Here is a 16,526-nt window from a genome sequence, read left to right on the forward strand (position 1 = left end):
ATTGCAAAAACTCCATTCCCACCCCACTCTGGGGCCAGCCAGAGGTGGTATTTGCCGATTCTCTAAACTACTCAAAATTTCCGCTACCGGTTCTCCGAACTGCTCAAAATTTCCCTTACCGGTTCTCCAGAACCTGTCAGAACCTGCTGGATTTCACCCCTGCTTCAAACCCAAATAAATTCAGCCCGTGTGAGCAAAGGCAAAGTACAGTGGAAGTTATAGTCCAATAACGGGAGGATACCAGGCATATGGGTAACCAGAACTGAGAATGTTGAGGTCTCTGAATGCTAATGGATTCAAGATAGAAATTCTGGTATCGGACTACGAAAGACAATTTGGGGTATTCTCTCTCTGAAAGTGAAACACACATTGCTTTTGAAATAGCTGCCAGAACCTGAAAACAACATTTAACATAGCACAGTACTTAAACAAAATGGTTTCGTTGAGATCTGCGTACGTGGGACTGATTGGGGTAGATTGTAAGGGTGACACAGAAATATAATTTTATGTCATTTTATTCTATTTTACATATTTATGTATTAAATTATATTGTATCTTATCCTATAACTATTGTATTTTACCCTACTCTTATTTTAAATTGTTTGTATAAGGTTTTTTGGGCAATATGTGTTTGCACCTTGTGCTTTGATATGGCCTATAGGCTAATCAAAGCTTTCATTTTAAACTGTATTTTATTCCAATTTCATTTTAAATCATAGGTTATTCCAATTCCATTTTAAATTGTTTTTATCAGATTCTAGTAATAATTTGTGTCTGGAACTTTGCACTTTGATATGGCCCAAGGGCTAATCAATAAAGTAAAGTAAGTAAGCATAAAAATAGAAAAAAGTTTCCATGGTATATGTGTATATAAAAAGCAATAAAATAAATATAAATATTGAAATAGCCATCCAACTAGGGTGAGCCATTGAGTAAGAAGTACAAGAGAGAAAAAATGAAAGCTGAAAATGAAATGAAATGAAATGATTGAAGAATACCATCTAACTTTTTAGACTGTTCGGTTTCTTAGTTGAAGAATGCATGTCTTGATAATATATTAGAAGTGCCACGGCTATCTACTTTTTTCTCTCTCACTAATTCCACTTTTCAGACTATAGTAAGCCGTACATACTATATTCTGTTTTCCAAAAAGACAATTTACTCAATTCTTCTGTAATGGGAGGTTAACATTTAAATAAATCTGGTTAAGACTATGAAGGCAGGAGAGAGCAAAGGCTTATTCATAGCTCAATAACTCTTGAGTTTATAGGGATGAGATCATTATATCTGACCTGAGCCATAAAGAAGACTTCGAACACTGTTTCTGTCAATGGGGGTAAGTAATACAGTTTCATGGCAATCAAATGTGTTACAATCATAGCATGTGCTACATATACAGATACCCTCAACGAGAATACATCGCTTTTATTTCTTGCAAATTCTCTCCTTCTTTTTCTTGTTTTAAAGAAAGAGGGTTATCTGCAGAGGACATGGTCCATGAAGTTTTCTTGGTAAGGTTTTTTTCAGAAGTAGTTTTGCCGTTGCCTTCTTCTTAGGACTGGGAGAAAGTGACTGGTCCAAGGCAGTGGTGGGATTCAAATAATTTAACAACCGGTTCTCTGCCCTAATGTTTTCTTCTAACAACCAGTTCACCAAACTGCTCAGAAAGTTAACAACCGGTTCTCCTGAAGTGATGCGAACTGGCTGAATCCCACCACTGGTCCAAGGTCACCAGACTAGCTTTGTGCCTAAGGTGGGACTAGAACTCACAGTCTCCTGGTTTCTAGCCTGTTGCCTTAACTGCGCCAAGCTATCTCTACACATGCAGATACAGAGAGAGAGAAAGAGAGAGAGCATGCATGCAATAAACGTTTCCGATGCTCTCAGTGGTGGCAGAAGGGCAAAAAACTGTTTAAACTCTTGCCGTGGCACTTCAAAGGGCCGCCCTACAGCTGATCAGCAGTAAAAGGCAGTGTGGTGGTAGACCAGTGCGCTCCAAAAACAAATGGGTAGATCGGTGCACTCCAAATAGGATGCGCTCAAAAAATAAATAGGTAGACCGGTATGCTCCAAAAACAAATGGGTAGACTGGTACAGCTCTGCAAACAGTTAAAAGCCTGGTAGACCAGTACTTCTGCTAAATCCTAAAGAATTGTTTGTCACATGACCATCAAACCACGCCCACAAAATAAGCCACGCCCACAGAACCGGTAGTAAAAAAAATTAGAACCCACCCCTGACCCAGATAGCTTCCATGCTGAAGGGAATGAAAGCATAAATAAACAATCACACATGCACACACACAAAACTGGGGGGGGGGGGGGAATGAATAAAGTGGAGCTATAAATCCGAGGCACAGAACCTTCAAATTAAGAAAAATGCTGTTATGATCATTGTGGGGAATTGATATCACAGCACGACATGCCCATCCATGAATGTTTTGAATCTGTGACGGATTCCTATGGGGGAATTACGCCGCTGATTGAATTAAAGTGCCACAACAACAACACGTTCTGGATGTACCCTCTGCCCTGCAAATACTCTGTTGAGAAGTTAAAAGCAGGAAGGCTCTTTTCCTCTGCTTTACCAAAAGCAGAAATGGCTGTGAATCGGGCCGTACACATTCTTCTTCTTTTTTTTTAGAAATTTTTTATTAAACGTTTTTTAAAAGCAAAAAGAAAGCTTTAACACTTTTTCTGTTTCAACGGTTTCCCATCAGTCAAAAATTCCATAGTTATACATTTTTCCTCCCTTATTTCTACTATATCTTTTATACATATACTTCTAATATTTATTTATTTACATATATACATAACAACACCCGTGTACCCACTTCTATTTCTACAGTTTTTGTTTCCTCATATTAGCAGTTATACTTCAATTCCTATTTTGACCATTATTTAATTTCTCCCTTCCTTTTATCTTTCTCCTCCAAGCATTCATACCATTTCTCCCACACTAAGTAATATTCTGTCTCCTCTTTTTCTTGTATCTCCTTTGTTAATTTGTCCATCTCCGCACATTCCAAAACTTTTCTGATCAGATTATCTTTGGATGGTATATTATCATTTTTCCAATTCTGAGCATAGATTATTCTTGCTGTTGTGCTAATATGGATAATTAAATATTGTATTTCTTTTTCGTATGACCCTGGGAGTATTCCTAATAAAAATGTGTCTGGCCTCATCTCTATCTTTTGTTTGGTTATTTCTTCTAATTATGATCTGATTCTACTCCAATATTGTTTTGTTTTGTGGCAGGACCACCACATGTGGTAATACGTTCTCTTTTGCTGTTTGCATTTCCAACACGCACTGTACAAATTCTGTTCCCAAGGCAGATGATCATCCTGCAGCCTTTGCAAATTAAATAAATAGGGTACATATAGACATATAAGGGAGTCCCTGCGGATTTCACTCCGCTAGTCGTTGCCAACTCTAGGGGGTGGTGCTCATCTCCGTTTCAAGGCCATTCAGCCAGCGCTGTCCAAAGACATTTCTGTGGTCATGTGGCCAACATGACATCATGGAGCAGTGTTACTTTCCCACCGAAGTGGTATCTATTTATCTACTTGCATTTGCATGCTTTTGAACTGCTAGGTTGGCAGGAACTGCGATGAGGATGGGAGCTCATCCATCACATGGCGCTCGGGTTTCAAACATAGGTCCATTCCATGGGTCCATTAAGTCCATTCTCTTAACTGCTGAGCCCCCCCACACACACACAACACACACATACACACACACACACACACACACACACACACACACACACACACACATTAAGTTCCTTAATGATGGGATCCAGCATTAGCCCAAAAGCTTGCAAGAATAAATCTTTGGTCCCAGCGACTGACTCAGATTGGATTCTGCAACATTATTATCCTGGGACACACATATTTAGCTGCATTTGCTACACATGGAACTCTTTATTTATTGTATTTTTCAGAGTTTAAGATGCTCCAAACTACAAGACGCACCTACTTTTGGGGAGGAAAACAAGGAAAAAAAATCTGCCTCTGCCTCCCAGCAATTTGCCTTGTTGCAGCAAACAGCAAACAATCTGCTTTAGTTTCATTTTCATTTTCAGCACATCCTGGTTAGCACAAGAAAAAAAAATCTGCCTCCCAGCAATTTGTCTCCTTGCAGCAAACAGGAGCGCGGCAATAAGCAATGGCAATCCCTGCAGCCTGAAACAGCTGAGGGTCGGAAGGCCGATCCAAATGACAATCAGCTGCTTGTGCTAATCAGGCTATGCTGAAGCTGAAACGGACTGTTTGCTGCTTGCTGCAAGGAGGTAAATTGTTGGGAGGCAGAGGCAAAAGGGTGAGTGCCAGCAGGTGGGCGGGGCTACATTTGGTGTATAAGATGCACCCAAATTTTCTCCTTCTTTTAGAGGGGGGGGGAGTGCATCTTATATTCCGAAAAATACAGTAGTAAAAGAGTTGCATGGGAAAGGGGGACGGGAACTGAAGTAGTATGGGGTTTACCAAAATGCTTCTCTCTAGCTACTGAAAATGTGTTCATGAATTTCACAATGCTTTTCCAAACTACTTAAAAAGCAGCCTAAAAGGGTAGCATCTTGTTAACAATAAGTTAGTTTTCAGGATTTTTTTTTTTAAACGGAGGGTTTAAACGGAGCTACAAGAAGCTCAGACCTTGATTAAAGCTCTAAAGACTGACTCATGCAATCCTGAATCATAACTAAAGAAGCTTGCCACTTGAAGTGCTTTCAGGATAATGGAACACCTTGTAAGGCTTTAATAAAATGGTGTACGCCAGATGTCATTGAACGCGAAACTGTTGTAGCATCTAAAATTTATTTACCATGGTTCTACGCTGAATGAGAAGCACTCAGACTAAATTACTTGTAACAAAGACCTATTGGATCACTAGATTTAAGCAGGTCATGATTGTTTCATTGCCTTCAATGGTGCTTCTTATAAGCATGCTGTTCTGAGTTATTTTTTTATTTTCTCAACTGATATTGCAAGCGAAGAGCGGAGCTGAATGGCATGGTATCGCAAATAATTTATAGGGAATCTGAGGTTCAGTTCAAGCTTGGATTCAATCTCCCAAAGCTAAGGGATGGAGCAACTTACATTACTTATTAACGCTACACTACATTTGATCTTAAACAATGAACCGTCCCTTGAAAAAAACAGAAGAGGTGGCAAGTCTATAGTTAATCTAACATTCATGTTTTACTCATAGCATATTTGGGCAATATTCATAAAAGATCTTCCTTCCTTCCCTGGGGATTCCTTGTCACTCTTTGATGGATAAAGGGATCGACATAGTGATAGGAGTATTTATTTTGGAAGGAACAAGGGAGCGGGAAGAAATGTTAGGCTGAAATGATTCTGATAAGTAGAGTGTCCTCAATCATTTGGGATTGAATTTCTCCTCTTTCACCCTCTTTTTAGAGTTCTTGTTGAATTTAACCCTTCCCCCCAAAAAAGGACCCTTTTCCTCAGAGACCCAGCGGTAAAGTTTCCAAAATTCCTACCACCGGTTCGCCCATGCGCACATGGTTGCTTTGCACGCAAACTTGCTTTGCGTGCACACCTTCCATACATGCGCCCGGCCTTCCGCCAGAGGTGGGTTTCAGCAGGTTCTGACCAGTTCTGGAGAACCGGTAGCGGAAATTTTGAGTAGTTTGGAGAACCGGAAGTAAAAAATCTGACTGGCCCCGCCCCCGTCTATTCTCTGCCTCCCAAGTCCCAGCTGATTGGGAAGAAATGGGGATTTTGCAGTAACCTTCCCCTGGAGTGGGGTGGGAATGGGGATTTTGCAATAACCTTCCCTTGGAGTGGGGTGGGAATGGGGATTTTACAGTATCTTTCCCCTGCCATGCCCACCAAGCCATGCCACGCCCACCAAGCCACGCCCACAGAACTGGTAGTTAAAAAATTTTTGAAACCCACCCCTGCCTTCCGCATATGTGCTTGGCTCACTCACACACCTTCCGTGCAGGCAGCTGGCCTCGATAATGTGCCTAAATAGGACATCATAGAGCCAGGGTGGGATCTTCGCTACCAGTTCGCCCGAACTAGTACGAACCAGCTGAATACCACCTCTGCAGAGGCCCCCAAGCTTTTAGAGTAGTCTGCCATATGGGGTGTGTGTCAGATCTGCACTCCCACTTTTAATAAAGCCCTAAAGATTTATTTAGGCCACCCTTTGAATAGGTGGGAATGTTTCACTTTAAGTGTTAAGCTTATAGCAGAATTGGATTTTAATACCGTGCGGTGATATTTTTAACCGCCGCTCTTTTATTAATGTTTTATTAGGTTTCTATTGTGCACGTTTCCAGTACTGTATTAATGTATGATTATTATCATTATACGTTGGTGCATAAGAGTTTGTTGCTGTAAGCTGCCTTGGGAAAACATTATTTATAAATTTTTAAAATAAACTAATGAGCAGGAAAGAGAAAAGGTTTAACAAAAGGGAAAAAAGAAAAAACATCAATCTATTTGCCAAATCCAAATCCAATGTTTACGATTCGGGTCCCAACTCTTGCCATAAATACACGGAGACAGCATTATTGAACCAGCAATTTGAAGGTTGGTTTTGGGGAAAAGTGTGCCCTTATTTATTGATCCCTGGCTTTTGGTATATTGCCATTATATAACAATTACTTCTACCTATTACAATTATTTGTTGTTATCTCAACTTAGTTAAACACATACATTTATAAGCTAGTAGGTGGAGTGGCGCGGTGGCCTAGAAGTGGAGCTCTCGCCTCACAATCAGGAGGCTGGGAGTTCGATCCTAGGTAGAGGCAGACATTTCTCTCTTTGGGCACAATGAAAATATATCTGCTGAACAAAACTCCGCATAGGTGACAGGAAGGGCATCTGGCCAGTAAACAGGTTTATTGTGTTTTATTGTGGATTATTGGGTTGTTAAAAGATGATGATGATGATTTAAGCTAGCAGGTAAATCACAGTAATTCCATGCATTTTAGTCATCCAAAAGATAAGAAACTGACTCATTCTTTACTCATCTAAGTCAAATGTCTGTTTTATGATGATGCGTCTCTCTCTTTTTAATAATGACTATATTTCAACATTTATGTTGTGACATGTGGGCCATAAACTGTTAGGCAGTTGTGGAGTATTAAAACAGAAATATATATTTTAGTGGATTTCTGCCTATTCTTTACTACAGCCATTCCCTACAGCCCAATTAAAAGTATTTAGAATCTGACTTTGACTCAATATATTCCCATTTTTGCAAGGACATCTACTTTAAAAAAAAATGTTCACATCATGTTCACGAACTGATCAATGGACTTCATCCATGTCTCCATGAAACTGGTCCGAGTGATGTCTTCAGTTTCTTGTTACATCAGCATTTACTGTTATAGTAGTGTACCATCTCAACAACTTGGTCTACGGCCATCAATGACAAACACCTTAAGTTTATTAAAAGGAAGCAAATAAAACCTGGCTAGAATGCTTGGGGAGGTCTAAGGATAGACTTGGCGGCAACGCAACCCATTGATTATGTTAATGAGTTGAAAAGTTCACTCTTAAATCAAATCCACTGCAGCATGAATCTAAATGGGCTGGAGAGCCACAGTTTATGACAATCTCACTGATGCAAGCAGTCTCACCAGTAGAGAACAGAATCACCAGTGGATCCCAGTGGATCTTGGGCTACACAGTTAATGGTGATGCAATTAAATCCTGAGAGGGTGAGTTTGAAAGTTCCTACTTTGACCTGCACATCTGCTGTCATTTCAATAATGGCTTAAGCAGGGGTAGGCAGCTGGGAGTTCACAGGGGTTCAGGAGAACCTCTAGCTAAAATTCTGTGCAGTTTGGAGAACCCCTAAATCCCACTCCAGGCTGGCCCCTCCCCCCCTCCCAGGAGTCCCCATGCAGCCCGTTTTGGATGCAGATAAATGCAGGGTGCGCGCGGAGGCTCGGGGAGGGCAAAAAACGGGGCTACTGGAAGTCCGGGAAGGCCAAAAACGGGCTCATTTCCAGCCTTCAGAGGGCCTCCAGAGCCTGGTGAGGCTGTTTTTACCCTCTTGGAAGCTCGAGGAAAGCTTCCAGAGCCCGGGGAGGGTAAAATGCCCCCCCTCCACTGCCATAGTGCAGGAGGCCGACTAGGCCACGCCCACCATGGTCACGCCCACCCAGCAACTAGGCAGAGAAACCCTTGCTAAAATTTTTGAAGCCCACCCCTGGGCCTTAACCTATAGGGTTAAGGATGGGCTCCTTTGTCCTTCTGTGATACCGCCCAAAATAACATGTTCTCTTATAAGAGAGAAACATCAGCAGGAAGAACTAATCAAATGGAGCAAAAAAAACATCCCTACTCGGAGAAACCAATCTTCTCAGGAAAATAAATGCACCAGTAAGGATTGAATGTTCTCAACAAGTTGGGCTCAGTGTATTCTGTCCATGATCCCAATGCATCAAATGAATTATCCTTAAAGAAATCATGTGATATGAAATCCAGTCATCAATTCCAAGAGGAGTTTGCACGTGCCTGGGAAAAAAAAAACAATCTACATGTACTATAGTTTCACATTTCTCAGCAACCTTATAAGTGTGTTCAATGTTTTCCCATATTGCAGGGCAGACTTGAATCCAAGAAAAACCCCTTCTCACGAAGGCCCTGATTGAGTTGTGATAGCAGATATGTGAGTCAAAGTAGGAACTGTCAGATTTCACATCTCAGGATTTGGTTGCAACACCGTTAGACACTGTTCTGTCCCCGCACCCAACCAGCCAGCCGAGGGTTAAATAAACTATTCAAACACTCAATGTCAGTGATAAGGAACTTGGCAGCAACTCCGTGGCTGCCTGCCAAGAACTTTTACTCCGATAACACAGTTTGAATAGTCCAGTTTGTAATTAAATCCACAGCAAATAGGCGTTGTGTCCAAAGGTGCAAAGTGACTCGCCAGAGATTAGCTTTGTCCGTCACAGAGTCCGAATGGCCACCACACTCCCTTTTATAGCCTGTGGAGTGTGGTCCAGTGACTCAGCTTAATCGCTGGCACGCCTCCTTTTCTGCTGCGCACGCTTGTCTCTCCGACGCTTGCGTGGATCCAACCACAATGTTTCTTCGTCACTATCCGACGGCTCAGAAACACCTGGCTCCTGGCCAATCTCTTCTCCCTCGGGAGACACCTGAGGCATTGCCAGAGAGGAGGGTCCTGGAGAGGGAGGCCTGGCCATCTCCTCTCCTTCATGTTCGGAGTCTTCTTCCTCCGATAAGATAGGCTCGGAGGACAGAGCCACAACAGACACCACCTTTTAAACACCGTGTGAAGAATTCTAGATCAGGGGTCTCAAACTCGCGACCCGTGGGTCGGATGTGTCATGTGCTGGCCACGTCCACGCCCAGTTTAGCGAAGGCGGAAAAAATCACAATACATCACATGACACTGCCGTGATGACATGGGTTTGACACCCCTGTTCAATATCAACAAAGACCAACCAAGATGATTAGGGGACTGGAGGCTAAAACATATGAAGAATGGTTGCAGGAACTGGGTATGTCTAGTTTGATGAAAAGAAGGATCAGGGGTGACATGATAGCAGTCTTCCAATATCTCAGGGGTTGCCACAAAGAAGAGGGAGCCAAGCTATTTCAATGTCTTTCATCTCAGCGATCTGCAGTCTTAATTAAATATGTCCGCTATTTCCAAAACTGTATTCACAAGGTCCCTTACAGGCCAGAATTAGCCCAATTCTGCTACAGAATATTTTGACTACAGGAGTCAAACTATTCTCCGAAGCACCTGAGGGCAGGACAAGAAGCAATAGTTGGAAATTAATCAAGGAGAGAAGCAACTTAGAACTAAGGAGAAATTTCCTGACAGTTAGAACAATCAATCAGTGGAACAACTTGCCTCCAGAAGTTGTCAATGCTCCAACACTGGAAGTTTTAAAGAAGATGTTAGATAACAATTTGTCTGAAGTGATGTAGGGTTTCCTGCCTAGGCAGGGGGTTGGACTAGAAGACCTCCAAGGTCCCTTCCTGTTATTCTATTCTATGTTATCATGGGTTATTTATATCACCTGATATTCGTGCTTATCAAGTCCAAGTGTAGCTATTGGCCCAAACGGCTATTGAATCTAGTCTCAGTACTAGAGAAAAACAACAGTGTCCCCCATATTCAAAGAGGAGTTAATATATATTAAAGTTAATATACAGTGTGCATGGAATGCATAATGAGTAGCATTCGTAATTTTGATTCCAAATTTACTACTGCTACTGTTCAAGATATACTGCCTGAAGCAACTCTCTCACTTTTGCAGCACAGTACAGTTCACCCCATACAACTTTAGCAGAACTGGTAATCTTGGCCAAAACAAATTTAATGAACTATTTTTTTTTCAAAAAAAAAAAAATCCATTATCCCTCTATATTTGCTGGCAAATATTTCTTGGCAAAGCCATTTATTTATATGCCATTTATTTTCTTCTGGTGGATAAAAAAAAAAATCTGATCCTTTTTTGCTCTTCCATTTACTTTTTTTTTTTCCTTTTAAAGAGCTATCTAATAACTCAGCTGTTTCAAACCCTCATTAATATCTTCTCATTTATTAAATGGTTCCTCTTCCTCTCTAGAAGCATTTGTAGCTGAGTTATAAAAGCATTTTCTTCTTTCCCTTCGAGCAAAAGGCAACTAAGTCTACTATTTTCTTTTCTTTTTCTTTTTCTAAAAAATAAGAATCCTGCTGTTTTCATTTCTCGTTCCATCTCTTCAATTGAATTGAATCTTTATCCTACGACACATAAAAATGCATCGTTTTGAACAATTTATAGACTCAGTTTTTTTTGAAAATCTCCAAACGAAATAAATAAACTCCACGCAATTTTCTTGCAATTTTCATTAATGTCCCCTCATTTTTAAACCAACAAGAAACTAGATAACGTTCAGCCACAGACAATAATATTATTGTACTAATTTTGCAATATTAGTTTTTTATTATTATTTTGGTTATCACAGACTCTGAAGCTACTATGTTTCCCTGAAAATAAGACCCCGTCTTATATTTTTTTGAACCCCAAAATAAGCACTTGGCCTTATTTTCAGGGAGGGCTTATAATTTTGGGGCACCTGGAGCAAGACTGGGCTACTCTTGCCATCTTACCTAATTTCCAGCTCTGTCTCCCTAACCCTAACCAGAGGAAATGGCTGTGCATGCATTTAAATATTTTTGGGGAGGGATTATTTTTGGGGAGGGATTATTTTCGGGGGGGTTATTTTAGCGCATGAGCTCAAAAGCCCGATTGGGCTTATTATCAGGGGATGTCTTATTTTTGGGGAAGATATATTTCATATATTTGGTTACCACCTTTAGAGCGCTCCATGGCATCGGACCGGGGTATCTACGAGACCGCTTTCTGCTACCAATAGCCTCTCACCGACCAGTACGCTCCCATAGAGAGGGGCTCCTCAGGGTGCCGTCGGCCAAACAGTGTCGACTGGCGGCCCCCAGGGGGAGAGCCTTCTCTGTGGGGGCACCTACCATCTGGAACGAGCTCCCCCCAGAGATACAGAAGATCCCGGACCTGCGCACGTTTCGCCGTGCTCTCAAAACTTTTCTATTTCAGCAAGCTGGCCTGGCCTAACTCCCATCTTTTAAATTTTTTAAATTTTTTAATTTGTGATTTTATAAATTGGGTGTTTTAATTTGTGTTTCGGCCGAAATATTTAATAATTTTAAGGGACTTTTTTAATATTTGGATTATCTGTATTTTATCTTGGTTGTTCACCGCCCTGAGTCCTTCGGGAGTAGGGCGGTATAGAAATTTGATTAATAAATAAATAAATAAATAAATAAATAAATAAATAAATAAATAAATAAATAAATAAAGAGACCATCTAATCATTGGATTGTCTTCCCGTTTTCCACTAATGCCTGGCTAATCATTTAAGGAACCAAACTCTTTGTAAGAAATAAAAGTTGGGACCTTTTAATTCCGCAGGTTACTTCTGGAAGGAAGTTTGCAGAATCAGAAAGCACAGGAAAAATGGACCCAGTAATAAAAAATATTTGAAAGCAATACTAAACAACATTTTGCTTTGCGAACACAGCTCTATTAGTTCAGTCATTTCATAAAGGAAAGAAAAAAAAATCCTGTGTGCAAGTAAAGGTTATCTGAGGGACCATCTCTTGCCAGTCACGTCTATCTGACCCATAAGAGCGAGGATCCAATCTGGGTCAGTCATCAGAACCACTTTCATTAAGAAATATCCAATATCCATACAATGGAATTAAACTAATCAAGGAGAAGCAACCTAGAGCTAAGGAGAAAATTCCTAACAGTGAGAACAATCAACCAGCAGGATGGCTTGCCTTCAGAAGTTTAACAGATTAACAGAGTTGAAAGGGACCTTGTAAGTCATCTAGTCTAACCCCCCGCCCAAGCAGGAGACCGTACACCATTTCTGACAAATGGCAGTCCAATCTCTTCTTGAAAGTCTCAAGTGATGAAGCTCCCAGAACTTCCGAAGGCAACTTCTGTTCCTCTGGTGGATTGTTCTCACTGTCAGAAAATTTCTCCTTATTTCCAGGTTGAGTCTCTCCTTGTTCCATTTCCATCTATTATTCCTTGTCTGGCCTACAGGTGTTTTGGAAAACAGCTTGACCTCCTCCTCTCTGTGGCAGTCCCTCAAATATTGGAAGATTGCTATCCTGTCTCCCCTGGTCCTTCTCTTCATTAGACTAGCCATGCCCAGTTCCTGTAACCGTTCTTCATATGTTTTAGTCTCCAGTCCCCTAATCATCCTGATTGCTCTTCTCTGCACTCTTTCTAGAGTCTCAACATCTTTTTTTATAGTGTGCAGTACTCCTGGTGTGGTCTTACTAAGGCTTTATAGAGTGGTATTAGTACCTCACTTGAGTTATGGGTGCCCCATCACTGGAAGTTAGGATGGATGGATGGATGGATGGAAGGAAGGAAGGAAGGAAGGAAGGAAGGAAGGAAGGAAGGAAGGAAGGAAGGAAGGACTTCAATTCTACCAGGAAGTTTCACGGTTGAATATAATCACAAAGACTTCCACTTCCCTACTAACAGCCTGTGGTCACATAATACTCTACAGTTGGCTTCACAGGGGAAGGGAGGGAGGGAGGGAGGGAGGGAGGGAGGGAGGAAGGAAGGAAGGAAGGAAGGAAGGAAGGAAGGAAGGAAGGAAGGAAGGAAGGAAGGACGGACCCAGAGCATATAAAGAACATGTATGCCAGCTATTCTACTGGGGTTTTTTTATATATAGAAAAGGCATAGTTAGAGTTGCTTTGTGTATACAAGACTAAATTTTCCTTTCCTTTTTCTGTTAATCTACCCAAGCATTACCAAAGCATGCTGGCCGAGCCAGTCAGTTAGAAAGCTTCATTTTTGCTTCCCTGAGAAAGTTAATTTGCTTCAGCGCATATCTAATTCCATGGGGTTCCCTTGTTGGTTTTCGTACGCTTCACAGCTAGAGCTTCTGGTCACGTTGACTAAGTATCATCCCTACATCCAGTTTCTCCCTGGCAATTAATCATAATTTTAAAAAGGCTTCAAGTCCCTTGAAAAAAAAAGAAAAAAAAAAGACATCTAAGCACAGCTATCTCTTAAGGAGCTGACCATTTAGCATTCACAGAGTAGTACCAAAATGGGAGAAGGCGTGAAAATTGGTTGAATGTGGAAGAGATTGAAAAGAATAAAGGGGGTGAGTAGACAAGAACAATCAAGGCAGGAAGGGGGTCCATTGGCAGCTAATCCCATCAACGACCGGCTCAGCCCAGGTGGCTAAGAAAACCTGCTAAGAAGCATTTCACATCCTTCAAAGAGACTCCACCTGAATGAACTCTTTATAAACGAGGCTGGCAAATTTCTCACATAGGGTTTTTTTTTTTTTTTTTGGTTTTTTTTTCCTTTTACCCCAGACTAGCGTTAAAAGTTCCTTATTGAAATCTGCACAGATCTTGTTTCTTTGAACTAGACTAGCTGTGTGTGGGACTTGAGACTTAAATTTCCTTACTTCTTTAAATTATGGGGTGGCAAAGACGGGATAAATTGCCGTATCCTGCAATCCATCTCAGCTGGGATTCCAAGGACCGGTAGATGGCAGCAGGGGTAGTATTCACTTACTTTCCCTACCAGTTCGCAAATGTGACCGGGTGCGCACGTGCTAGCTCCACTCACACGTGCCCCATCCACACATGTGCTGGCCTTCTGTGCATGTCTTTTGCTGGCATGTGTGCCTTCCGTGCATGCGCCCAGACACAAAAATGTGCCTAAATAGGATGGCATAGAGCCGGGGAGGTTGGCAGGCCCACCGGCGATTTCCGCTACCGCTTTGGGTCCGAACCGGATGAACCTGTATGAACCGGCTGAATACTTAGAACTTTGCTATCTTCGATCTGACCTAAGCATAGTACATAAAATCATCTGCTACAATATCCTACCAGCCAATGAATACTTCAGCTTCAACCAAAACAATACAAGAGCACACAATAGATACAAACTCATGGTAAACCGATCCAAGCTAGACTGCAGAAAATACGACTTCAGCCACAGAGTTGTCAACGCCTGGAATGCACTACCTGACTCCATGGTTTCTTCCCCAAATCCCCAAAACTTTAACCTTAGACTGTCTACTATAGACCTCACCCCATTCCTAAGAGGTCTGTAAGGGGCGTGCATAAGCGCACCAGCGTGCCTACAATCCCTGTCCTAATGTTTTCTTTTATTCGTATCCATTTCATGTATTTATAATTATGTTTACACTTGTATCTGTCATAAAATACATGCTTGATGAAATAAATAAATAAAATAAAAATAAATAAAAATACCACCTCTGGATGGCAGTGAGGAGAGATTATGTTTTTCCTTCTGTCTACCTTTTCTGTGTCAAGTCCTTTTTTTAACTTTTCCCCCCACAGTGTAACTTTCTCACTCAATAGATGGCCCACGCCAAGTGGCTTAAATGAAAAACAAAGAATTGATTCTGATAATAGGATGACTGGTGCTCAGATGGGAAGGAGCTTATGCACACCCAATCATTTTCGCCAACACTTTTGGTGCAGCCCACAAGCGGTAACGCCCTTCCTCATTCTACCATCTTTAATTGTGTGTCTTTCAGCCAGATAGAACAGCAGAAAGTAGCAGCAAAGGTGCTTTTTCTAAAAGGCAACCAGACTTTCTTTGTTTTTCCTTGTTTTGCATCTCATCCAAGAAGCTTCTTCAGTTCTGACTGAAGGGTGGAGAACCGAAGAAGCTCCTTGGCTGAAGAAGCGAAACGTCTTCAAGGAAAAACAAACAATATCCAGTTGCCTTTTGGAAAAAAAACACTTTTGAGACAACCGTGACCATGACTGAGAATCTCCATAGACATTTAGCAGGTAGTAACAGAAATGAAGAGAAATGCTTAGAAAACGGAAACATTTAAATTGCCTTCTTCGGATAAGAGGGAAGGAGGAGGAGGAGGAGGAGGAGGAGGAGGAGGAGGAGGAGGAGGAGGAGGAGGAGGAGGAGGAGGAGGAGGAGGAGAAAGAAAGAAGAAAGAAAGAAAGAAAGAAAGAAAGAAGAAAGAAAGAAAGAAAGAAAGAAAGGAAGGAAGGAAGGAAGGAAAGAAAGAAAGAAAGAAAGAAAGAAAGAAAGAAAGAAAGAAAGAAAGAAAGAAAGAAAGAAAGAAAGAAAGAAAGAAAGAAAGAAAGAAAGAGAGGGGGAAAAAAAGCAAGGAAAGATGAATAGGGGGGAAAAACTGAGCATTCTTTTCAGCCAAAGGACTACCACTCACCTTAAGGAGTTCATAATGTTGAATGCCATTCACTCCAATATCGGGATCAACAGCCGATGGGACAGAATAGCGGGAATTGATCGCAGTGTTCTCGGGGATGGAGATATTGATGACCGTGGATGGGAAAAGAGGAGCGTTGTCATTTATATCCTCAATCAGGAATCGAATCTTGACCAGCCTGAAGACCTCATCAGGAAGAACCGCGACTTCCACCTCATAAAAACAACGGTTCTCACTAAAAATGCCAGAGCAAAGCTTTTCCCGATCGATGCGGTTGGCCGTGGTGAATATTTCTCCGGTATTCTCCTCCACGCGGACGAGGGGGACATCGCCAGTCTTGTACACGAGCTTGAATTGAAGCGGGGATGAAAGGGGCACATCGGGGTCAAGGGTCAGGTTGAGATCCTTCAGCAAGTTGCCAATAAGGACATTTTCCGGTAACTCCTCCCTCACGGTGTAATTCTTCTCTTGAGCGCCTGACTGAAACACGACGCAGACCAGTAAGACTGCCAAGAGGTAAGTCCCAGAAAGCAAGTCCATCTCCAGAACAGCTAAGGTGTTGTCCAGCTGAACACCAAGCAGAGCTAGAAAAAGAAAGAGACAGAAGGAAGAGAAAAGGTTGTATTAAAAATGCATTTTTTTTCTCCATCTTTTTTTCCCCCTTACATTAGGTTTTTTTTTTTTTTAATTTGATTTATATGTCACCTTTCTCCGGAGACTCAGGGCGGCTTACAATGCGTTAAGCAATAGCCTTCATTCTTTT

General features: G+C 41.5%; 1 protein-coding gene across 1 annotated transcript in view; it reads right to left on the bottom strand.

Moving 5' to 3' along the window:
- Positions 1–16,303, bottom strand: part of PCDH11X (protocadherin 11 X-linked) — a 559,346-nt gene extending 543,043 nt beyond the window's left edge. Inside the window, exon 1 of the mRNA XM_070952127.1 lies at positions 15,764–16,303. Within this exon, the coding sequence (XP_070808228.1) occupies positions 15,764–16,303 (540 nt within the window). The remainder of the gene's footprint in view (positions 1–15,763) is intronic.
- Positions 16,304–16,526: the final 223 nt, after the last annotated feature.

The sequence above is a fragment of the Pituophis catenifer genome, unplaced genomic scaffold, assembly GCF_029215685.1.
Source record: "Pituophis catenifer annectens isolate HBS135680 unplaced genomic scaffold, rPitCat1.0.hap2 SCAF_11, whole genome shotgun sequence".
Classification (NCBI taxonomy): Eukaryota; Metazoa; Chordata; class Lepidosauria; order Squamata; family Colubridae; genus Pituophis; species Pituophis catenifer.